Genomic DNA, 26,025 nt, shown 5'->3' with positions numbered 1-26,025 from the left:
CAGGCAATGACAGAGCAGTAGGGCAGGTGGCAGAGGTGGCTGCAGCCAGCCTCATCAGCTTGCTGCTCTTACTAAGCAGCTGGCAGCAAAACCCAGACCACGAAAAAATGGCTTGATTGCTCTGTTATTAGTTACTAAATTAATACTCTTGCCAGCACTTAGCAAATGCTGAGCTCTTGGCTTCTGTCCTCATCCCAGTGAAAGGGACATCCTGTCTGGGGACTGAAACCACACAGCCCAGACATTGGGTTGCAATCTTCCCTTTTGAGCTCCTGGGGAGGTGCAGGGGGCTCTGCCCTGGCAAGTGCCTGTGGAGCAAGTGAAGCAGCCGGGGTGGCTGGTGGTGCCCTCCCCAGCACCCACCCTGCCTCCCAGGCAGTGAGCGAAGGGTCTGGCTGCTCCACAGGGCTCCCCTGCAGCTCTGGAGCAGGATGTCAAACTACCTCATCCTGCAGAAAGGGCTGTCTGCTCTGGGGGGAAATCAGGCTTTCTCTCATGTCCTCTGCTGGGAGAAGTTTCCACGCAAACCTGCACGAAGAAAGAGCTGCTATAGAAACAGAACTTCCCATCTTTGGGTGCTCAGATCCCACCCTAGGGGACTAGGCCAGCTGTCCCCAGCCTGAAATGCACAATGGTCTTTAAATCAACACAAGAAATTTACTTTTAGAAGCCTTCTCCAAACCACTCTTACCATTCTGATCAGGAAATGTGTCTCCAGCAAAGTGGCTTCTGAATTGCAGTTGAAAGCTGAGTCCTAGTTTAAGGAGGGACAGAGATTCAGCCCTGCTTGGTGCCTCATGTAGAGCCCTTAGGGGAGATATCTGATTTCCCAAGGAGTCTGACATCTTCAAATGCCTTTCCTCTCCTTTTTTCTCCCCACTGGAAACAAGAGCCAGCATAACCAAGATTTTTATCCTCAAATTTTACTGTAATTAAAATACAGAGATGCAGAATATTCCCAGAAACACACTGCAAAACAAACCAAGCAAACAAATTTAGTAGGAAACCAATTACAGACAATGAAATGATAAAGAACAAAAGTGTTCTCCAGAGCCCATCACCATCCAAGGGACAGTGTGGCCGCAGTGATGGTTTTTGGTTGCCAAAGGGCTCCTCAGCTCCTAGAGAGGCAGTCAGGACCCAGCATCTGTTCCAGGAGCTCTGTGGCTCTCCCTACACATCTCCCTGTTCCCACTCACACAGTTGTTTTCACAAAGATAATTTTGCAATGGAGACACAGCAATGACCCACCCACAGGGACAAGAGCCAAGGAGAGAGTCCAGAGGACAAGAGGTGGGTTAAGATTTTCCACAGACAGAACACAAATGGATAGGGAGGAGTGGAAGACATGCACTTCTCTCCCAGCCAGGGGAGCTGCGGGGGCAGAGTTACCCTCTGTGTTCTCCCAGCCAATATAAATGTGGATGTTTAACAAAGGTCTCATTGAGAGCTTTGGAGAGCTCTCTCCAGGGGCAAGACAGAAAGCTTGGGAGAGATTAAAAAAAAAAGTGAAGGATAATGAGACGAGCAAAGGGAAAAGGGGGGAGACAATGTGCCTGTGGGCTCTCCTCTCAGCTGGGGGAGGTTCCTTGGGCATGGGGAACATCCAGCCACGTGGGGCACAGGGCTGCATGTAGGACCACATCCCACCTCCACCACAGGGAAACCTGGCCCCACCACGGGGAGATCACAACAAAAGCCTAGGGGAGAACTGGAAAAGGGGAAGCTGGCAAGGAGGCAACCAGTCTGGCACATGGATCATCTATTGGGCACATCAGTGTAGCTAAATGGTAGCAGGGCACTGGCCAGATGTGGACCACCACCACATACCAAACCCCACATTTTTCCACTGCCCTTTCTCTCCTCTTCCCTAGTACAAACTTTGTCACGTTCATCCTGTGATTCAGATCCTGTCCTAGGAAACAAATTCCCTCCATGCCCCTTCTTCTATTGTTCTCCAATTCCTCGCTTTCCCCTGTCACCAGTCCCTCCTCAGCTTCTCACCTGAAAACTGGTACTCTTCCTTGTACTAACTCCCTTCAATCCTTCCCTCCACCTCAGTGCTACCCCCTGTATTTTGTACCAGAGTGCTCCCATCTAGTATCTAGCAACTAGACTTATGCACAGTGTAGGTTTTGTTCCTCTTCCCATGAAAGGGAAGTGGCAGAAGGGCTGTGCCAGTGGTCCAGGTAGACTCTGAGCTGGCTGGAGTCTCTGCAGGGGGTGAGGAGAAAAGATGGAGCAGCTGTCAGAAGCCAAAAGCTTTCTCATCTGATCCAGGGCTTCCTGTCCTGCAGACAAATCAGTCAGGAGGTGTCTTTTCTCTTAGACTTGGGACACTGACCCTGTTTTCCTTTTACTCTGGTGCTGAGAGTGGCCAGAAAAGCAGACTGGAGCTGGGTCAGCTGGATGAACCAAAATGATCTAGCACACTAGCACAGATGTACTTTCCAGAGGCCTTTGAGTCCTGCATAGTTACGTATTCCTGAATGCCTCTTAGGCAGTGTGAGGCCCTGGTTTAGGAGTAAATTTAATCTTGTACCTCTGCCTGCTAATTTGCTCTCTTCTGCTATTTTATAGTCCATGAGTTCTCCCTTAGCTGGGCTGTAAGAATAGCAACTGATGCTGTGAGTTCCCCTCACACTACTTCACCCCATCTTCCAGGCCACCCCTCAAGGAAATGGAAACTCCAGACAAATGGAGAGCTTTACTCCATTTAACTGCAAGGACACATAGAAGAACAGAAATAAAAAAGATGGGAAAACCTCAGGACCGCTACGGCCTTCCATAGTGTATCCTTATCCCATTTTCCATGTCTGCTCTGCACACACAGTGTCTGCAGCAAATGGCTTGGGAATACTATTGCAAGAGCCCCAGCAAGAGCCCATGTGGCCTGTTGATCAGCCAAAAGTATTGACTAGCCAGAAGTATGATACCTATCACCTGCCCAGGGGCTGGTGGTGAAGCAGAGTCCCTTAGATAACATCTCCTGTCTAAGCCTGGGAGAGGTGGCTACAAAGAAGATTGTTTTCCACCCAAACTGGTAAGAAACTGTACCTTTACCTTTCTAAGAGGGCTGGTGACAGCATAGCCAGCTATGCACAAGCAGCTTTTAGCTTCGGGATTAGAGCTGACTTTAGGAACAATCTGTGATCTGGAAAAAGAAATAAGATGTGCTGAGGGAGAGAGAGCAATGAGCAGAGATCCACGCAGTGCAAACTGCTATTCCCTGCTTTGCAGGGCAGTTGAGACAAAGGGAGAACTGACAAGGCTGCTTCTGGCCTTGCCAACTGCCATGAGCATCCCAGCAAAGTGCAGGCACACATCAAGGCCTGATCTTTCTGTGAAGATGCTGCCTTCAGAGACAAAGCCAACATGTCTGGGTCAACTTGGCCTCCATGAGAACAAAAGAGAGAGAGAAATGCACACACATACCAAATGCTGTTTTCTCTTCAAGAAACAAGGATGTAGGTTAAACCATTCTCATGCTATCAAGAGTAACATACTGTGGAGATCAGCAACTTCTTGCCACTGCAAACATCAGGGACAACCCAGTGAAGGGTATGGAGAGAGAATAACAGTGGGATGACTTACACAGGGACACAGCAACTTAAGTCAGGCCTAAGGATACAATAAAGGTCAGAATCAAAACTGTTTCACAACCCCAAGAACATTCAGAAAAAAATTATGGTGGTGGTGGTGGCTGTACTTACGTATTCCCTGATGTCTGAGACCTAAGCACAAAAGAGCAACCAGGAAGTGCAATGACCTTGAATGGGAAATTAAGATGAAGGAAGCTGGCTTCCATGTCCAAAAGACAGGGTAGAAAGTAAACAAACCACATAAATGGGAGAAAAGGATTTTTTTTCACATTCCTTTGGTTTCAAGAAACTATGCTCTTGGGAAACAGAGGGGAAAACATCCTCTAAAACATGATTTTTATTTTGACGAGAACCCTATAGAAAAGCCATATGCTGGAAGTGCTGAAGATGACTAAGTAAACTCCTCCATGGCAGTGGCACAGTTTTCTTTACCTGGCTGAAGATATACCTGTGGACTGATACATATATACATATGCTAACACAGATGCATATTTATAAAATACAGCACAAGCACTGCTTCACTTGCCTATGCACCTAACACCTAACAACCTAGGCTAATCACCTGCCAAAGCCAGGAGTGGCAGAGCTAGTGGTGGAGCCTGTGGCTTTCTTCATCCCAAGAATTACAGGGGACCTTGGAGTGAGTGAGAGAGTGAGTGTGCACAATACCACGTGGCCCCTTGAGCATCTTGGGCCAGTCTGAAGGTGTCTGTGATTCCCAGATAAATGCAGGTGTCTGGGTCTCTGCAGCACTATGAATGTGCTGGGCTATTTAGTGCAACATGGTGATTTAGAGGACAGGAGCTGGAGCCTCAGGAGCTGCTGCCCTGTTCAGGCTGGCTGCCACTGGGGCATACTCAGCCCCTTAGGGAAGCCTTTTCCAATGCCTGCCCACAGCTCCTGGACTCACAGGGAGAGTCTCCCTTCCCAGCCTGCAGCAGAACATGGGTGACATTTGGGAACACACTTGATCATGGTTACTACTGACATCTGTGGAGTGAGAGAGTCAAAATGCCCATACTGCAGATAGGGATGCTGCCAGGACTTCAAGGATCAAACCCAAGGGCCTGGTTTGTTTCTCTGTGGAAGATCATCATCTGTGCTGCTGTATCACAGAGGCCTGGCAGATGCCACTGTCCCCTCCTTCCCCAGGTGGGAACACACAACAGCTTTCTTCCTCCTGCCTCTCACCAAGACAATGTGTGCAGAAGTTGATGGCCCAGGCCATATGATACCTTTGTGTGGCATCATCCCCAGAGCTGCTCTGCTGAGCTTGAGGGTTCCTTCTATGACAGCTGCAATTCAGCCAGGGACTAAGTGACTGGGAGGACCTTGTGGACAGGCCCTGCAAAGAAAAGGTAAGAGGTGCAAAGCAGGATGGAGGCTTCCTCCACTTTCACAGTATCTCTCCTTTATGTCAGTGGGACTTTCTTCTGTGGTTCTCCCCTGGCAGATCCCCCAAACACATCTCCCAGAGCCAAGGGAAGGGGTGTTTCAGGGTATGTCTTCCCAACTGAAGATGAATTAGACTACACAACCCACACTTCAAGCCAGGCATCATTCCTCCTCCTCCCCTGTTACTCCCACTTCCAGGCAGATGGAGCCTGGCACACTCTCCACACCCCTCTGTGCTCACAAAAGCAGTAGGGGAGAAAGGAAACTGCAGAAACAACTGCACCTTTGAAACCCTGGGAATAGAGATGGTTCCCAGTATGTGATGGGAATGAAAGGCATTGACAGTGGCTCCGTGAGACCTGAGCCAGACTGGAGGTGCTGCGGCTGGAGTCTGCCTGGGTGCTTGACCCTCCCTGAAGCAGCTGGTTCCAACTCAAAGAGGTGCTGTGTCGGGGGAAGAGAATGGGCAGGTTGATTTTCTTGGAAGAGAGCTGTGGTGGGGATTAGTCAGCTTTGTCCTTCTTCTTTGCAGTGAAAGGGACTTTGCCGGCGACCGCGCTGCCCACGGCTCCCACGCCCCCGGTCACCGCCGTGACGCTGCCCTTCAGCAGTCCGACGCCAGCAGCGGGGACGCTGGTCACGGCTGTTTTGGTGAGCTCCAGGCTCTTGCTGCCCACCCAGGCAACTCCTCCCAACGTGGCCCCCACGGCTCCCCGGGTGATGCTGAACAGGCCGCCCGTCATCCTCCAAATCACCCCTGCCTGCTCCTGTGGATGCTCCCTGCTGGCATCTGCGGGGAGAGAGAGAGAGAGAAAGGGAAAGTCAGAAGTGTCCACGCTGCAGAACTCTCTGGGAGCCTCGTCCAGTCCGGGAGGGTTGTCCACCATGGTGCGTGTCCCTTGCAGTTCCAGACCTCTTGGTGCCTGAAGGAGGAACCAGGGTGATTTGAGGCCCACAGCATGGCAGGAGAGAGCTGTGGGAGAGTAGGGATGGAAGCAGCATTGCCCAAGTGACAGAGAAGGGAAGAAGACAGCTCAGTTGCAGCCCCTAACTCGCAAGCCTCAGTGTTGGCAAAGCAAATTCCACTAAGAAGAGATGTAATTTCCCTCTCCTGCATGCTGGATAACACCAGTAAATCACAAAGACTAATGCCAGCATGGGAGGCAGGAACTGTATACAGCACCAGCTGACATTTGCATGGCCTGCAGGTCCTCAGAAGCATCTGTCTGGAGGCAGGTCTGCACTAACGCCAGATGAGGGACTGAGGCACAATACAGACCTATCCAGTGAGAACTGCCAGTGAGCTAGCACAAATAACAAACTGCAGCAAAGATACAGTGACACAAACATCACCTCAGGTTGTACAAGCCCTCCAGAGATCTCAGCTCTGTATTTAATAGTGTCAAGACAGTGCTTAAGTTGCTAGGCTATGTCACTGCTGCTTTACCTGTGCCAGCTGGAGCAAGGCCAGCACATTACCCACCCAAGCTGCCACTGCACCTGCCCACGACACTGCAGACGTGACGTTCACAGCTCACCACTTCTTGGGAAAGCACTGACAGAAAGAACTGATGCTCACGGGACTCAAACCTGACAGCTCTCCTGCTGGCCTCCACACAATCCTCTCCCTTTGCGTCAGCTGCGCACACACAGCAGAGGAGGAGCTGCTCTTTTCATGGGGTAAGATATTTTGGATGCTCTGACTTCTGATTCACTGCCAGTTCCATACACGAGATGAGTTACTAATAATTGCAAAAATACAATAAAGCAATCCTGGCAGGAAAAAAAGCAAGCACCAGCTGGGAATACAGAATCTCTGGAGCAGCAGCAGCCCTTCTAACCCATTAACTACTCAGAAGAAAAGCTGCACAGAGCTTATGCAGCAGGAGGGCTTTGGCCCCCAGCTCAGTGCACACCCTATTTCCTGAGAAGCAAGGAAATGACTGGGATGGAAATGGCTTTCTGAAAGCATGCATAAAACCATGGTGCAGAGAGTGCAGGACAGGGGCCATGTCAGCTCCAGGCAGTCTCAGGGCAGAACACAGCAGAGGCTCCTCAAGGATGATGCTGGTCTGGCTGCACAGCCTGGCCCAGGGACAGGCCTGGCATCTGTCCCCGGGACCAAAGAGAGAGACACCCTGGCTGCAGCTTCCCAGACAAGCTTAACAGAGCTTGTAGCTGCTACAGAACAGGTAGTGGAGAGCTGCTGGCTGAATGCTCTTTCTCTTTGGAGATCCCAGCCCTTCCATCTCACTCTCCCACACTCTCAGGTCCCCTCACCTCCTTTCTTTAAATACCCATTGTTTATCCACCCTGGCAGCAGTTTCTCTGGTCTGTTGTTAACAATATTCCAGACAACAGAAAATTCTGCCTGGAAATTCCAATTCCATGTCTTCACCAACTTTCATTTCCACAAATCACAGCCAACACTGCTGCAGGCTGTGGATTTCTTTCTCCAGCAACCAAAGAGTGCTGGAAGGCTGGCCCAGCAGCTCATCATGGTGTGGGGCTTTTGCATGCTACACACCCTGGCTGATGGAGATGTCAGACCTAGGCAGTCTAAGCACTCATTTTCCTCTTACTGCTACTAACTTGTTTCACACCATGTCTTTTACCATATCTGCTACTCAGTGTACTTCTGCCAAGCTACCCTGTGAATCCTTTGGAGCAGAGACCATCCTCCTGTTGTCTGTCACACAACACAGTAGGTTCTTTAAGTGCTGCTGGAAAATAAGCTTTTTCCTTTCCATTTTATTTTTATTCTTGAAAGAACCAGCTGCCCCAGAGTGCTGGATGGACACAGATGAAGGAACAACCTGATCTTGCCAAATGATCAGAGCTGCAACCTGTACTACAAACACTGGGGTGGGTGGGGAAGCCATCTACTCACACTGAGGACTCTCAGGTTGTACCATGTTATCTGTAGGAAAGAAGGATATTTCAGGCCTCTTAGGAAACACAAAATGTCTTCAGATTAAAATTACTAACTTTTAGGCACTTAAAAAAGAAGTTTAAGTCAGGTGATTTGATTCCTCTGGCTCCATTTCTAGACAGGGAAGAGAAAGGGGATTCTTCAGAGGAGACTGTGTACAGCAGACTAACCTAGATGACAGGTAAGGAGGTATGTTGAACCTCTCCTGGGTATTTTTGTGCTTGAGTTAGGAGGTACGTTGAACCTTTCCTAGGTATTTTTGTGCTGGAGTCTTCTAAAATTCTGTGGACTTTGGAGCCTTTTTGGAGTCACAGGTTTTCCCTTGAGCTTCTCCTAGGCTGTACAGAGCTCTCCCTCGGGCAGGTCTCAGGACAGTGGCTGTGAGGGAGTCTACTGTTCACAAGCTCTGATGACAGAGAATAAGCCTTAGGTTACTTGTCTGTCTGATCATCTGGGCAGCAAAGTGGATTTTGAATGCAGTTTCTGGTGTAGCCTGAGTAGCTACACTTCTACCAGGTATATGATACATTACTTGCCTATTCCTCAACAATTTTTCTAAGTGTTATTTTTCCCCTCTCCCTCAACGTTCCTGAGACCCCATAGTTCCATTTCCAGTTCAGTTGCCTGCCCCTCCAGCTGCTGGTTTTGTGTTTTGTCTTCAGTCCAATGGCAGGAATATCAGAGGGATCCAGAAAACCACACAACTGTAAAAGCAGGGCTCTACTCATCAAATATAAGACTGGTCCTCCAATCCTCAGAGGATGGCAAGTCTTCTGTTCCTGTTCCTCTTTCCAAGGAAGCAAAATCTTTTGTGTTCCATCACAGGACTGCAATGCAGAAGCTTTGGGCATTAAAACACCTACTGGTATTCCCAGCTGCAGAACCAAGAGCTCTATCAATAATTTTCCTGGCCTATCCAGATAAAACGGTTTCTGAAGCTACCTGCAACTCTTCTGTAGGAAGTTTTAGGCCTGTGTCCACATTTTGATTGACCTGGGGCTGCTGGAGATACCCAGCAGGACACCACTAGTGGGAAAATCTGGTACATGATCTGTGAACGCCTGCAGGGGGATGGCCCAGGGATGAGAGAGAAGGAGGCAACTGCAGATGAGATTGTGGGGGGATGTTAAAAGAACTAAAACATATTGGAGAAAGTGTTAGGAAACACTAATGAAGAAAGACAAGGACAAGGGTTCTTTCCAATTCAGCTTGCCAGAGACAAGGAAGCTTCAGCACACTGGAGCACAAGATCTACCTGCACCTGGTCTGCAGCCACTCTCCTTGTCCTTAAAACTCCAAAGGCACCAGGGAGGAGGAATGGAGGACTTAGTCCTAACTGTTCCAGAAGCATCCCAACATCTCCAATGCAGAACAGAAGCTGTACCATAATAAACCAACCAACCAACTTCAGGTTTAAATAGATGAAAAGAGAAAAAAAAATCATTTGTGTCTCCATTTACAAGGGGCCACATCCTAACCTGGCCAAAGGCTGAAACAGGTCATATTCATATTCCTTCTGTACTCCAGATGATGCACTGAATGATTTCTATCCATCCTCAGTTTGTCTTCAGGACTGCAATAAACCCCACGGTAAACTGTCATGTAAGATAAGCATCAGATTTACAGTGCAAATTAGTCTCTCAGACAATGGAGTGAGCTAAGCATTTTGTTGGCACAGAGGAGCCCAGATTAAGGGCAAGACAGACAGCGGAGATGAAATACACAAAATAATCAGAGAGACAGACACACAACCTGAGCAGGGGCACACTTCTGTTCCCTGAGCCTGCTGGATCCCGTGCTGCTCATGAAAGATCTTCACCATCTGCCAAGCATTTTTTCCTTTCCATCAATGACCTGGCCTTTTCAAGGGTTCCTTCAGCTTCACTTCACTCTATTATCAGCTTAGAACAGAAGGAGAAAAAGATATTAATAAAATGCATTCCTTTATGAATGCTGACTCTCCGGACTGGGGTCAGGACCCCACACACCCCACTCTCCTCAGCCACAGCTCTCTATGCCCCCATGGCTTCTCTCCAGAGCAGGATTCCAGCCTGCTGGGGCTCCAGACAAAACAGGATCTTCTAGTCTGAACCTGACAGCATCTATGACTCAGGGCAGAAGTGAGATCAGTTTATGGGTTACAACCAATACCCCTTTTCAAAGCTTCCACATGGCTCTGTGGTTTTGCCTCAAAGCTTTGCATTGCATTTCTCTGGTGAGACAAAAAAGCAGCCTGGTCTGTGCTGGTGCCAACTCCAAATGGCACAGGCACTGTACTTCCCCTCAGTCCCTGCTGGCAGTGGACACGCCAGACAAGAACTCTACTTTAAAAAGGACTGGTACAAGTTGCTCTTGCCTACTTAGTTATAAAAACAGCCCCAAGCCAGGAAAGCTGCCTCAGGGAGCACCCATGTATGGTTTTGCATCTTCAGGACACTTCCACCCCTGCTGGGCCCCTGGGCTGGCTCAGAGACCAGAATGTCACCAGTCAGTGTCATCAGTCTGTCCCTCAGCAGTAAGAGGAACGCATGAGGTCACCAGTTCAAGCCTGAATTACCTCTCTGGCAGCTATTAAGTGAGGACTGGTGGATTTATGCAGGTTCCTCTACCTAGAAAAATAGTCAGTCTGGAGGAAGAAGCAAGGGGTAGAGGGTCAGCTACTCACACAGTCTGGTCCTGTCTTTGCCCAGGTGATTTTTAAGCAACACCAAGCAAATTGCTCTGACCTTTATGGCTTCTGCACCACTCTGATTGAGAATTTGTGATTTTCTAAAAGCCTTGGGTTGTTGAGTCACGAAGAAGCATGTATGGGAGAGAAGTTTCCAGTACTGACGTTTCTTGGAGAAAAAACGTAAAGTTTGATTCAAGTGCACTCTTCAGGCTCTGAGAACCCCAGATGGATTGTTATTATTTTTAACCTTGTGATTTTTCCGAGCCTACCTCAATTTGAAATGCATGGGGCTGGCACTGCTTCTTCTCTTCCCCTCCTCTAAAGTGAAGCTGAAGTTAATGATCCCTATTTCCTTGTATTGCTGCACTGTCATGAAGGTTAATTAGGTACAGTTGGTGCAGTGCTTTAAGTGGGGAAATTGTATTTGTATTGTCATGACTGGTGCTGACAGATTCCTGTTGACTTTCTCAGTAGGGATGCCAATGACAACTTCCAGATTTTCTCCAGAGAGGGTTCCAGTTTCCAGGCAAGTCAAAGACAAGAGAAACGCTTGCCCTTCCCCACACACGCCAGCTGGGGAGCTGCACAGGTTTATGCTGTAGCTAAGACTTTTTGGGGAAACACACTCCTCTTTTGGCACAGGAAGCTGAAACAGGCAGAGACCACTCTGACTGCTGGGCACATCTGAAATCTCCATGGACACTGCCTAGCAGGACCCATCTCCAGGGAATGGCCAACACTACCTTCTTCCAAGCCCTCCTGCCTGCAGCTGGAGAAGGCTTAGCTGAACCTTGTGAAGTCTGAGATGAAGGAACTGCCTTTCTGTCATTTTAGGATCAAAGATCTAGATCCTGCAGTGTCACAGGCAAAGTGTTAAAGGGAGCACAACAAAGCTTTTGCTCTTCAAACACTCGTGCTTCACTCCTGCCATCAATCCCACGGTTGAAAACAGCTTCCCAGGCTCAGCTGCTCTGCTCTTCCCAGCCCTGAATGCTACAAACCAAGACGGCTGCCACCAGCGAAAAGCCTAGAAATGCCACATTGAGTTTAGGCTGGGAGTTTTAAACTTTTAACTCCGTGATCAGCAAGACGTAAATCCCTTCCCTCTGCAACATGATCGCCCGGGAAGCTGCTGCTGCTGCACACAGCAAAACAAGGGCAGCTGTCTCCAGGGCTGGCTCACCCCAGGGCTCCTCACTGGCACAAGGAGCTTTAATTGTTCTTTACACGTGCCTCAGAAGCAGTAGTAACTGCTGATGCCTCTGCCTCGGAGCACTGAGACAGGGTTCAGAAGGGTAAATGAACGGAGTGACTTGTTTTCCTTGGCTGAGCCCTCAGGGACAAACGTCTAACTCTGCAAGTGAGAGGTTTACAGAATCACAGAATAATCCAGGTTGGGAAGGACCTCTGGGATCACCAAGTCCAACCCTTGATCCACTCCCCCCGTGGTTGCCAAACCATGGCACTGAGTGCCACATTCAACCTCTTCTTAAAAACCTCCAGGGATGCAGAATCCACCCCCTCCCTGGGCAGCCCATTCCAATGCCTGAGCACCCTTAAGAGATGTTTGGGAGTTTTCTGACTTTTTGTTGGAAAGCAGCGTGACACCAAAACAGAAATAGTTTGTAAAGATGTGGTTGGTGGGACTGCTGAAATTTCCACTGAAAAAAAGGATTCAGGGAGATTGGCCTCAGAGCACCTAATAACCCAGTGGTTAAAATAATTGAGCAGCCCTGTGTCAGCCCAAGGACACTCTCCAGTCTCACAGATATCTTTCTATATGGCCCAAGCAGAAGGTGAAAGCCATTTTTATATTTTTTGTTCAATTGTTTCACTTTCCAAGATATATTAATTGGAGGAGGAATATAAACTTGTCCTCTCATTTCCCAAGTGCTTTCAATACCAGGGTGAAGATCTGCCCTGACGTAGAATTGTTGGGGAAAAAAATGGTTTTTAATTATGGAAGAGTAGATTTAGATTGGATGTTAGGAAAAAGTTCTTTACCATGAAGGTAGAGGGAAAATTGTAATGGGTTGCCCAGTCTGGTAGTTGAGGCCTCCTACTTGGAGATACTCAAGGTGAGGCTTGACAAGGCTCTGAGCAACCTGATCTAGTTGAGGGTGCTCCTGCTTGGTGCAGGGGGGTTGGACTGGATGACCTTTAGAGACCCCTCCCAACTCAAATTATTCTATGATTCTATGATCTCAGAGAGAAAAAGGTACAAACTTGGACAACCTCCTCAAAAGGCTGCCATCCTCTGATATAGATTGTAAGTGCTTAAGGATAAGGACTTGCCCTTTTACAGGCTTGTCCAACAGCTGGCTTAAAGAGAAAGACTGCAAGAAAGATAAGCCCACAGCAAAGCTACGAGTGGCATTGCCTACTTGGGAAGAAGGAAAACTGGACATAAGTTTCTGTCTCCATTCCAACATCAGTGTGGATCAGCTGGAAGGCAGGAGGGCTCTGCAGAGGGACCTGGACAGACTGGAGAGTTGGGCTGATTCCAACGGAATGAGGTTCAACACAACAACCCCATGGGGAGCTCCAGGCTGGGCACAGAGTGGCAGAAAGGGACCTGGGAGTCTGGATTGCCAGGAAGCTGAAGAGGAGCCAGCAGTGTGCCCAGGTGGCCAAGAAGGCCAATGGCATCCTGGGCTGGCTCAGGAACAGCGTGGCCAGCAGGTCCAGGGAAGGGATTCTGCCCCTGTGCTCAGCCCTGGGGAGGCCACAGCTTGAGTCCTGTGTCCAGTTCTGGGCCCCTCAGCTCAGGAAGGAGATTGAGGTGCTGGAGCAGGTCCAGAGAAGAGCAAGGAGGCTGGGAAGGGATCCAGCACAAGTCCTGTGAGGAAGGGCTGAGGGAGCTGGGGGTGTTGAGGCTGGAGAAGAGGAGGCTCAGGGGAGACCTCATCACTCTCTCCAACTCCCTGAAAGGAGGTTGGAGCCAGGGGGGGGTTGGGCTCTTTTCCCAGGCAACTCTCAGCAAGACAAGAGGGCACAAGAGGTCTCAAGTTGTGCCAGGGGAGGTTTAGGTTGGACATTAGAAAGAATTTCTTTAGGGAGAGGGTGATCAGACACTGGAATGGGCTGCCCAGGGAAGGGGTGGATTCTCCATCCCTGGAGATATTTCAAAAGAGCCTGGATGTGGCACTCAGTGCCATGGGCTGGGAACTGCAGTGGGAGTGGATCAAGGGTTGGACTTGATGATCTCTGAGGTCCCTTCCAGCCCAGCCCATTCTATGATTCTATGATCTCTTTTTCTCAACGTGGAATTTATGCAGGTCAGGTTTTTGCTATTGGCCAGACAGGTTGCTATAAAACATACAGGGTGTCTCAGGGCCACTGACAGAGTGGAGAGATGATACCAAAAAGCATGAGATTTCAGCATACCCCAGAGAACTGTGTGCAGTGGCTGCTTCTTCCCAGCCTCTCCAGACTTCATGTCCTGTGTAAGAAACTGCAGTGGTGCATATGAACAACAAGGGGCAGCTGTCAGTTGGATTCTATCTTCACTCTCACTTGTGTTAAAAGCATCAGAAGTGGCCATCAGACTTAGTGCCACACTGATGAGTCTCCAATAGCAAAAGGAGCCATTGGTGAAGCTTTCCATGCCTTTTTTTTTCTTCTTTTTCCAGGCTTTTATGCAAGCTCCTGGACTGATTCCAGAGCTTGTGTGTGGCACAGAGTGTGGACAGAGGCAGAATGTTAAAAAAACCTGACATTTTGGATCACAAGGACTGGAGTCACCTTTTGCTGGAAATACAGGCTCCTGATCTCACCTAGGAATATGTGGTTAGAACTGGAATAATCCAGTAGACTCAGTGGTTTTCAGTGGCCTCAGGCTCTAATGGTCTGAGAAGGAGAGCTTCCAGACATAAAATTTTATTCCTTACAAAATACCTTTTCTAGTATTTGTGCCCAGGCTGAAGAGACCATCTTTTTAAGCCTGCTTTTTGACCCATGCTAGCTCAGCTCTTGTCAGGGCACATCACCTACTCTGTCATTTCTGTAACAGTGGTTGCACATTCTTCACTGAGCTGCTTTCAGCACAGAAAGATCCCAAATGAATCAGAGGCTCTTATTAAACAGCCTTGTTAATTCAGCTGTGATAAAGACACAAGAGAAAAAAAAAATAGTCAATATTTGTAAAATGAAAAAGGACAAAATCCATAGAGAGATAAAGGTCATTTTCACGGTTCTGAGGCCCTTACAACTGATAAAAAGTACATAACATAATCCAAGCTTATGTAAGAAATTACTTTTCTTCCATGCTCCAGTGCTACCCAGTGGATTTGAAACAAAGGCAGAGTCAGGCACTCCTCTGCCCAGTGAGGCTACAAATCCTTCCCATGACAATACTGCTTACCCACAATTTATCAAAAAGTACCTGAAGTGTCATCCCAGCAGCAGTTTGGGAAGGGGCATGGGAGCAAAAGGTGGTTGTGTTTCACCAGCAGAAAGGTGCTCCAAGCTGCCAAGATCAGACACCAAAACTCTGCTCTGCTGATTTATCAGCTGCTGTGAATATTTTGTGTACTCTGTCACCTTATTATTAAAGGCTTCATCTCTCTTCCTTATGGAAACACATGATTGTGACTCAAGCATTTTACATCTAAGTGATCTGAGAATTTGTTGAAAAATAATCCCAGTAAAGTTGGGAATATATCTTGCCTTGCTAATAGGGTTTGCCCAGGTTCAGGCATTTCCTCTTCCCACTGCTGGAGCAGCTAAGCTGATGCTTTCCAACCAGATGGCTGGCACCAGTGAGAAATCCAGGAATTCTCCACTTATTTTGATTACGTGCTCCCCACCTCTCTCCCAGGCACATGGAGGAACTGAAAAAAAACCCAAACCAGATGGCAGCTCAGAAATCAAAGCCACAAATTTTAACTGATTTAAGTCTGAGTAAAGATTTTTCAGTTCAGAGAAATGACCTGTTCATCCCAGAGGCTATCCAGGAATCTTTCTGTCCATCCAAAGGATAATAAGGCAGTTAAGCTAAAAGCTTTGTGCTACAAGAAGCTGGGAATTTACTGGGAGGCACAAATATGCTTGCCTGCTCATCCTTCAGCACGCCAGCAACAGGCAGGATACAGCCTCTGCCATGGCACAGTCTCAAAAACTTCTTCCCCATCTCAGCTGTCAAGGGGAAAGCACTGAAGTCATGAGTGGGCAGGCATGGTACCTTTGGAAGCAAACAGATGACCAGGCAGAGCATCCCTACCCCACAGCCAAACTGAACAGGAAAGGTCAGGACCCAGCCACACCTCAGACAATCAGATCAGTGCAAAAATCACACCTTATCTCTATGCCCAAACCTCTCATGTGTCCCCTTGCCTCTGCTACCTCAAAGTCAGCCAGTAGGTCCTACTTATTTTGTTCTTGGTGAGCTTGCAACCTGGAAATCTCAGCCTTGAATGCATACATTAGACATAGCCCTAACACTGCCAAAAGATACATCAAACCTTCTTCCCCTGTGCCTCAGGTAAGGACTGTGAAGTGGCAAGTGTGACAATTCCCTTTGCTTCCTTACAGATTCACCTTCTTGTTCTTTTCAGGGCAGATTTCAATATGCACAGCAGGGATCCCACACACACTTTGCTTCCTGGTGACTACTGAAGGGCTCTGCTGCCCTGGTAAACTGGATTTCTTCTTTTGATGCCAGGGCAGAACTGCCCCAGAGTTTGGCTCTCAGAGACACTGGGATATCGGGGCCTTCCTCTGAGATTAGTGCTTCATATAGTTGGATGAATATTTGGAATAAGAGAGACTCCTGCCCACCTCCTCAGCACAGCCACCAGCTCAGCACCATCCATGCTCTCAGCTCCTCTTGGGATGTGTATCTCAAATTTGCTTTTCTCCACTCCCAAGCAGTGACAAATAGCTTCCACTTTATCTGAAAGGGAGGAGTCCCTGTTACCTCTTGAGTTTCTCCTGAGTCAGTCATGACTCTAGCTTGAGGTATCCCCTGTCCTTGCCTGGCTGACCATGAATACCAGAATCACAGTGCACACAGAGCCTGATTCCCTCTCTGCTCTCTTTCTAGTTCTCCTGAGGAGTTTCTAGTCTGCAGTGGGACTGGGAGGGAGGGATTTCAAACCTCCCACGAGGTTTAGCAGGACCTTCCTTAACTCAAAGATGACCCTTTAGCCTGATGAATCCAGTTCCTGGCAGGGATTTCATGCAAGAGACCAGGATCAGAAAGATTAGTAATATTTCTGCTCTCATTCACTTTACCAGCTGCTGAAAATCCTCCCACATGCCTTACTGGGATAGTTACTGGGTGGGGAAGACTAAAAGCCTGGGGAACCTGAACTTCCCTTCTCTGTTTTGAATTAAAGCCAAACCTTACTGTCAGAGCAAAGGGCTCAGCTGAAAAAAAAAAAAAAAAAAAAAAAAAGCTGCACACGGACAACAGCCTTTCAGGTCTCTGTGTTAAGACAACATTTACTGTCTTGTTTCTGCAAGACAGCCTCACCTGGCAATGCTGTCATGCTTTTGCTATTGGGAAATGAAGGACAATGTTACCATCCTTCACAGATTTCCCTTGAATTGTGCAGTTCAGTACACATGGGAAGCAACAGTGCAGAATGATTGACTCCTTTAAAAATGAGGGAGTATCCAGAGATGCTTTCAATGGCATCCAAAGATGCTTTTTCATGGCACAGAGCTGCAGGATCTGTGTGTCAGGTGTCCCCCTAGCTTCCATACCATGGTACTCAGCTCAGCTTGTGGTCTATAGGCATGCACATGCTACCATCAGAAACTCTGTATCCCAACATGCCACATCCTAGCTTGGCTAATGCATTCATTGCAGAAACTCATTTGCACCTTTACTTTCTTCCATTTGTTTCCAATCAGACGTCTATAGGGAACAACTGGAGTGGAATAAATCTAACCAGAGCCTGATGCCACATCAGAAATCCCATCAGGCTCTCTTCCAGTCTCAACAGGCCCTCCACTGAAAGAAAATACCTTGTTATAGGCTGGAGAACCCCTGCATACACTGTGTCCCCAGCAGGGATTCTTAATGGGCCCAGTCAGAAACTGGGTTTTATTTTAGAAAGTACAGAAAAAAAAAATCCTTTATATTTAAATATCCTCCCAGTTCTTAATGGTAATTTTCTGGACCTTCTTCCTAGCAACAAATCAACTGTATCAAGGAATTCCAGGCAGAGAAATCTTAATTCTCCAACAATGGCACAGCAGAACCCGAATGGCCCAGGAGATAGGGCAGACAAATTTCATGCCTGCTGTACACAAGCACACATCTGCTCAAGCAAAAGCTCCAGCAGCAGGATATTCACAGCCCTATTTACCATTCAGTCAGAACAATGTAAAGGGGCCACATCAGCCCTCTGATGCCTTCAAGTTGGAAAAATCCATCTGACACCACCAACCCTAACCCAGGCTGCAGAACTGAGTGCTCCTATCTGCTGTGTCTTCTTTCTGAAAGGGACTTAAAAACACATGGCCCTCAGCCCACACCTTCCTGATTTCTGCTTAAGTTTTATCAAGCCTCCTGTGGTCACATTCAAGCATTTTTGCAGCTAGGGGCCATCCTGAGCACAGACAGATGCTGCGAGCTGAGCACTAAAGGCTTCTTTTCCTCTACAGCAACAACTTGGCAGTCTGACCTCTAGCTGGCTGATGGCAGCACCTGGATGCCATCCAAACACTGTAAGTTTCTTGCAGCTGAATATGCTTAGTCCCTCTCCTAGGGCACAGTCTCCATTACACAGATATTGTTTATGACCCCAATTATCTCCCAGAAACTGGTCCTTGCCTGCAGTTAATAACCAAAGCTAAGTGCTCAGCTGTTAGGACTCCAGAAAACTGGTTATTAAGTTCTCTGTTGACAAAGTTCAGAGTCTTTCACTGCTATTTGAAACTCTGATTAATGATGGAATGAACTCATCCGTGACACAGCCAGGTGAGGGGGAAAAGAGTCATTTCCTTTTTCTGGAGGTATCAGCTGAGCAAGGAGAAGAGAAGCCCTCCTTTAGCTATCTTCTTGCCCTCCCTCATGTCTGGGGGATTACAAAGAACATCTTAGCAAAGTACTTCACACTTTTCTTGGGACCCAGATCATGTGGGCAGATCTATCTGTAAAATGGGCTCACTCTCCATAAAGTGCCTTCAAGGATACCTTGCAAACTGCAACTCCGACCCTAGGATTTCAGCTTTCCAGCATTAACTAGAGCAGACTAATACTGGAGACACCTGTGGGGCATGAAAATGAGACCTCACTCCTGAAACAAAGGCTACATAAGCTCCAACATGCAATGTGTAGAGATGAATCTCAGGTTTCAAGTGGACATCTATATCCAATAATGGACATGTTGTCAGCCTTTCCCAGCCTGCTCCTTACTGGCTGATTTGTTAAGCAGCCCTCCAACTACTTATCAGAAAATTGTAGTTCCAGTTCAGAAACCACTTCCCTTTCACAGCTCTTTCTTGTCTTCTGAATGCTAATGGAGGACCATCAGCCCCATGCTCACAAGTGCCACTAGGTATCTCATAGGACACAAGTTTTGCAAGAATTTCACAAACCCCCACTCCATAAAGCATGAAAGTCTGATTTTGGGGAATTACCACCACGTCTGTCCCAATCCACACAGAGACACTCTGAGATAACCAGAAAAATAAACCCAGGCAGAGCAGCTATGGGGCACTGGGGAAAAAAAAAAAGAGAATAACATGGGAAGAGGAAGAGTGGCTAAACAAGCATAGGAGTTTCTGGTTGTTTATGCACAACATGAGGAGCTGATGCCTACAAACAGCTTTGGGTGCAGTGAGCTCCCTGACTGAATTTTCGAGTGTGACTTCTGCTGCTGCCACTACAGAAAGGCAGGGAACAGGGGAAGGGACAGGGCACTGGTTACTGACTGGTCTCCTGCAGCTAAACTCTCCTGCTCAGATGCCTGCTCCCCCAGCTCCCTCCCAACATCTGAGGAGCCAGCAATGGGGTAGCTATCACTCAGGAATTAATAGATATTCTGGTAAAGAAGATCCAAGTATCAATCTGCACTGGTGGAACAGCACCCAGAGAGAGAGGAATATTTCCTGTAAAAGTTTGCTGGTGCTTTTTCTGTCCTGCCCAGTCCATTCCCAGCCACAACCCCCATGACCATAGAATGAATGAATGAATGAATCAGAGACTGGGCTGGGTTGGAAGGGACCTCAGAGCTCATCAAGTCCAACCTGTGATCCACTCCCCCCGTGGTTCCCAGCCCATGGCACTGAGTGCCACATCCAGGCTCTTTTGAAATATCTCCAGGGATGGAGAATCCACCCCTTCCCTGGGCAGCCCATTCCAATGGCTGATCACCCTCTCCCTAAAGAAATTCTAATATCCAACCTAAACCTCCCCTGGCACAACTTACAAACATGGTGCCACTTTCTAATGAAAGGGGAGCACTATTTGTTGTGTCTACGGCTCCCATCAACAGAGAGGCTTCCTCAGCAGACACCCAGCTGTCCCACAGACAGAAGCACATGGAATGCAAAGGCAACAAGTTGAAACCAATGTTTTTGGTGTGGGACCATGCCTGCCATTCCCAGCCACCAGCTAGTGACCATGTAACAACTCACTGGGAGTCTGCAGGACTGGGGAGCTGAGTCCTCAGCTGCCATCCTCCACAAGGCCTTGGCAAGAGGGACGTGGAGGCCTTGGCAAGGCCTCCGCAAAGCAGAGGCTGCTCAGGAAGCTTAAGAAACACACACTTTTGATGCTTATGCACAGATTTACTTACTCATGTGTTCTCAGTAGAAGCACTAAGGGCCATAATTGCCCACTAAGGGCCATAATTGCATCCATTACTGACTGGGGTTATCAGAGCTCTCAGTCTCTCCTGGTGCTTGGGAAATGCCCAGGAGGAACAAGGCAGTGGCTGCAGCAAGGGCTTTAAGAATTCACTAAGTTGTTGCTATTGCAACTAAAACAAAATCTGTGGCAGGGACTGCTATGGGTAGGGAAGTGTAAACTTCTCCATTTGTGGAAAACATTGGTCATGTCTCTGAAAGTGAGGTGGAGGAAAGAAAAGAAGGGCTCTTTTCAGAGACTGCTACAGCGAGAGCCAAGAATGGTCTGCCTGCAAATTTGTCCTCATGGCAAACTCTGATGACTGCTGGATTCTGCACACCAGAGCTTCCCAGGAGCCAGTGCACTGAGACAGAGCTGGTCTGTATGGAAGAGCACTTGTGGATATTCAGTCCAGATGGTCCTGCTTGCCAGGAAAGCAGCTGAACCACTGTACAGACACAGACAGTCCTGATGTCCACTTGCTTCTGCCTTTGCCTGTTTCTGCCCGACAACTCATTGAGGGTCTCCAGGGAAACTGAAGCTCATCTGGGAATTAAGAAGATAGATTCTGGAACCCCAAACTTTCCATAAACAGCAGGAAATGGAAAAGCAGTGGTAATACTAAGCTCTGGCTCAGAAAACACTCTAAGTTTTCAAGATACTGAGTTCTCTCTGAGTGGCCAGGACTGCAATAACCACCTGGATAAAATGCCACATACCCTGACAAACTCCAGAAGGTGTCCACGACTTTAACATCTCAAGATGGGTTGCATACTATCAGGTTCAGAATCTTAAGTTCATGTTTAATTACAATGCAGGACCTGCAAAAGCAGAATCATTATGATTGATTTAATGCTATTTTAGGCTAAACAAGCTGTGTTGTACCACTGATTCAGTTTTTGGGGAGATCCTCCATATCTCAACCTGTTTAGCTAGCAAAGTCCAATGCCTCCTGTTCCCTACCTTTCCTGTTCAAGGATCACAGCTGATCACTCGGTTACTTACGAAGTAATTTAAATTTGGAAACTCAGAATGGCACAGATTCCTGACATGAGGCTCTGAATTCTCTCAAGTCTAGTGCACACATTGGAACTACCAAATGGGCACTTTGCAAAAAGATTCAAGAGTGACAGCAGATGCTGCCAGCAGAAAAATCTGCCTACTGAGAAATATTGTACAAGCAAAATGATTAATGAGGGTTTCAGTTTTTCTCTGGAGTCAGCAACTGAACTATGAAGACTTTATTGCAATTTAGACTTGCATGGTGGGGCTGCTTTCCACCGTGAAAGGAGAAGCAGAGGGAAGGGGGGGGGCAAAGATGTGGGACTGACATTGAGTCAGTGTGGGGGAGCTGCATCCAAGCAGTGCCACTGCAATGCCACTGGTTTCCTTTCCTCTGTCCCCTGGTGCCATGGAGGCTTCTGACTTCCTGACCCTGCCCTCATGGCTCACAGGATTCATTGCATTAAAGACCTTAGTGAGAATTTTTTAAGCTGACTGACAGGAATCTGGAAAAAAACACCACCCAGGAGCTATGAAATTGCATCATTGCAAAAAGGGGAGCCTAATGCAGAGAAGGAAAGAGGATGTGGCTAAGTGGAAAGGAGATCTTTACATAGGTACCCTGGGTCTGCCCTGCAGAACTGCTGTGAGTCTCTGAGGTCAAGGTAAGAAATAAGTACTTGCAAAGATCAGTGAAGCTTATGCTTACAATACAACTGTAATTATCCAGTTAATCAAAGCTAATATCCTTCAGTTTTGTGAATCCAGGCAGCAAAAGGCTGCAAATTCAGAGTTCATTCACTTAACACCCAACTGTCCTACATGCTAGAAAGCCAAGGAAGTCTTGAAAGGCTTCAAAATTTTACTCTACATCACCTCCTTACAACTTTCTACCATCATTCCTAGCATACAATGCTTGGATAAGGACTTGTTACCAAGGAGGCTAAGATAAGAAATGTAAGGTATTAGCTGTCTGCAGCTGTTCAGATCTTAAATCTGTACCATATGAATGTTGTTTGTGTAGACACAGATCTTTTCTTGTCATAAACATCACCTCAATCTAAACTTTTGACATCCATGGAAGTCTATGGCATAAATCAAGACCTTACATATTTTATTCTGGTCAACAGAGCTCACAGTGGGGTTACTTGTAGTGACCAACTTCATTTTCTTCACTGCAAACTACTTCTTTTTAAGTACCTTGCTGCTTTGAGACACACAGACTTTGTTTTAAATGCTACAAGAAGGGAGAAAAAACAAAAGCAGTCTATCAAACAAGAGAAAAGTAGACCACACAGATCACTTCTCACTTTCCAGGGTCACTGATGCAGTGCAGATATATGTTGCTTGACAACAGGCTTGTCACTGGCTTTGGGTGGTGAAACATCAGCATCAGTTCAGGCTGGCAGGCAAATTTTCAGTGTGCCCACACAATGCTTTTAGTCTTGACATTAATGCTGCTAACACCTGCACCTGAGCATTTCCAAACATTCAAGCAGTCCTAGGCCTTGAGTAAAGAGCCTGCTCTCATAAATTACATTAAATACAAGTTTTACTTAAAGTTCCAAGTTTTAGGGGCTGTCCATTTACTTAGGAATTCTTTTTAATTATGAAAAATTAAGTAACAGAAATTATTGTGAAGCACATGGGCTACACATATGATGTCTGTGGCTCTGGAGATATCAAATATAAAGACTTTTCTTTCCAGGATGCTCTATCAAATATAAAGACTTTTCTTTCCAGGATGCTCATGATGTTGTCTTTTAGTTTAAATTGTTTTTCTCCCTCCCTGGTGCTTACTCCTCTGATATATTTATAAAAAGCATTCATGTCCTCTCAGCCTCTGTCTTCCTAGATTAAATAAGCCACTCATTTATCTAATCCTAATATAGAGGGTGGATTCTCCACTGCCCCCATCATCCAGAAGCCTTTCTCTCTACCTAACTGCCAATTGCACTTTTTTTTTTTTTTTTTTTTTTTTTGCATATGGGTGTTTGGTAGTATGCAGGGAATTGACAAAGCCACATATACTACCTTCACCCTAGAGGGACAACTTGTGTTAGACAACCTAGGATTGCTTTTTGTTTTCAGTGTATTGATCTAATACAATAACTTCTTTCATTTAGTGAGATACTCCTAACACTTCCCTTCCATCAACCTCCTAATAAGCTCTCATCTTACACCACACATTTTTGCTATCAGGCCTATTATGTTCTTTAGGTTTGGAGGGGTTTTTTTGGTATTGTTAAAACTTGTTAAATTTCTATCATTTTGTTCATCAGTTTTTGCTGTATGATGATAACCAAGCATTGCTCTCAGTAATAGTAATATGCTAACTGCTTCCTATCATGTTTTTTTATATGTCCACATCCAATATTATGCTGGAAAAGCTAGAAACTAGAATCTACAAAATCTGTGCTGGAATCTAGAAACTGATCAAGTCATCCTAGGCAAGTATCTGTCCCAGACCAGGACGAGGAGTGGTTCTGCTTCAGCTCCAGCCTCCATCAATTGACAAAACCATTGCTTTACCTGGATGTGCTCTCCTGATATGGGGCATGAACCATATTTTGCTACTTTCCAAGACTCCAAACCCTTCTGCAAAGATGCTGAATGCTGTCTGTGTGACCAGAGACATTGGGAAGAAGCCAGTTGCCCAGATGATGCTTTTTGCATCAGTCTGAGTGTGAAGACAGAAGAAGGGACTGTCCTGTGCAAGAGTATTTTCTGTATACCAGGCAACCTTCCAGTTCTAACTCAGGTGGGCAGGAGAGAACTACTCAAAGAAGATCAAGCATATTTTTCTCTGTCCCCGAGGTTCTTGAAGCTCTTAATTTTGTGAATGCACCGAGGATTAGTTTATTCACAATCACCTCTTTCTGGAATATCTTGCTTTTGGAAGGTAGGAAGAAAAGCACTGCTTCCTTCTTCTCTACCACATCTGAGGCATTTACAGTCCTTGTGCTACAGGATCTGACTTTCCTCCCCTAATTACCTATCCTTTCTCCACTTCTAATTTACTTCTTTTGTTGAGTCGAAATTCTCTTTGGCATTGTGACTGCAGCACTGATCAGAGAGCTCAGAATGCATCTGTAAAATACCTTAGTTATACATCTCTTAGATCAGTCACTGCCTTGCTACCAGGAAAAAAAGGCATTTGGAAATGCTTATCAACAACACTGATTACAGCCCAGATTCTCAGGCTAGGTAAGTATCCTGTAGTGCTCATGAAAGCTGTGAGTGAAAGGCTTGCTCTAGGAGGGCTCAAGTTTTTTTTTTTAAATTAATTTGGGGCAAAAGCAAGTTGGTTTAATTAACACCCTATCCATACAGGACATGAAGCCGAAAAGCAGAATGAAGCTGTTGTGGGAAAAGAACAGAAAAGCCTGGTCCTGAGCCAGTTGTTTCCAAACCTGTTTACCTAACTATTAGCCAGGGTGGCTTCTCCTTAATTTATTTACATTGAACATTTCTGTAACCATCTGCTCTTAAGCTGAACGAAAAATTACCATCTTTCTCCTGCCGCTGCAGAGACTCCCTTGGATGTTCTTAATAATATAAAAATATATATCATTTTAATGCAGACAGCTTGGCTAATAAAAATGATCTGTACTATTAGTAATTATGCCACAAATACAATGCAAACAAGAAGCCTTTCCCTGAAGAGGCCAACCATAAAACATCTCTCACCAACCAGGGGCCAGAGACAACAGCACAGCAGTGGAACTTGGCTGCTTAGTTCTCTACCAAAGAGCAGAAAATAAGCAGGAGGGCAATTTAATTAAATTACCTATAGTTACTTCTTCAGCAAGCTTCAGGTGCTTCAGTCAATCCTGCCTAGGCCCCATCTTCCTAGGGAACTTTTCTCCCTTTTATTAAGGAAAAATCATATTCCCAAAGAGAGCTACCTTGGTTTACCTGCTGCAGTAACTTGTAGTAACTTGGGAATTTTACAGTTCCCATGACATTACAACACTCTAAGGCTCTGATGTATCCCTGTTTGCTGTGAAATGGGCTGAAGAAGTTTGCCCCAGTCAGCAGGTGGGAAACTGAGGTAGAACGTAACTAAAAGTAACAGCAAAGATGATGGAAAACAGCAGTGAAGCAAGAAAGTGAATTCAGTTCATGAAACCATCATTTAGAAATTGAAAGCATCACTTTAGGTAGAACCTGCTTAAAATAAGCTCCAGCACGGGTAGTTTGCCAAAAAATGGAAGGACAGCATTACTGGCCACACGTTGCCTGATAACATTTCAGCCCTGGAATAGCAGGCATGATGCCTGTATTTTGTTTCTCATTGACTGCTGCTCCCTTCTATGAACTGCAGCAAATCACTTAACCTCCACAACACTCAGTTGCCTCTCACAAAAAAACCCCCCAGTAAAATGCTTAGAGGTTCAGGGATGAATGAAAGGAAAACAAACAAAAGCAGCACAGAAGGAAATGTTGTTTTCTTTAAACAAGTGCTAAGGGAAAAGGAGTAAGATTGCCCCTCAAATTATATCAATAAAATATGAACATACCTCTTTACTAAATAATTCAACTGATAATGAAATGTGTATAAAGAAAAATAATAAATATCTTGGGGGTTTCCAAACACTTCTGCAGAGAGCTTAGCATT

General features: G+C 46.6%; 1 protein-coding gene across 6 annotated transcripts in view; it reads right to left on the bottom strand.

Moving 5' to 3' along the window:
• Positions 1 to 907: 907 nt before the first annotated feature.
• The window catches only part of LOC139796560 (transmembrane protein 263-like), a 249,812-nt gene continuing 224,694 nt past the window's right edge, over positions 908 to 26,025 (bottom strand). For all 6 annotated transcript variants that reach the window (XM_071744752.1, XM_071744755.1, XM_071744757.1 and 3 more), the window contains one exon: positions 908 to 5,787. In XM_071744752.1, coding sequence (XP_071600853.1) covers positions 5,501 to 5,787 — 287 coding nt within the window. In that variant the 3' untranslated portion in view covers positions 908 to 5,500. The remainder of the gene's footprint in view (positions 5,788 to 26,025) is intronic.

The sequence above is a fragment of the Heliangelus exortis genome, chromosome 5 (assembly GCF_036169615.1).
Source record: "Heliangelus exortis chromosome 5, bHelExo1.hap1, whole genome shotgun sequence".
Taxonomy (NCBI): domain Eukaryota; kingdom Metazoa; phylum Chordata; class Aves; order Apodiformes; family Trochilidae; genus Heliangelus; species Heliangelus exortis.
This window is presented reverse-complemented; position numbering and strand designations above follow the sequence as displayed.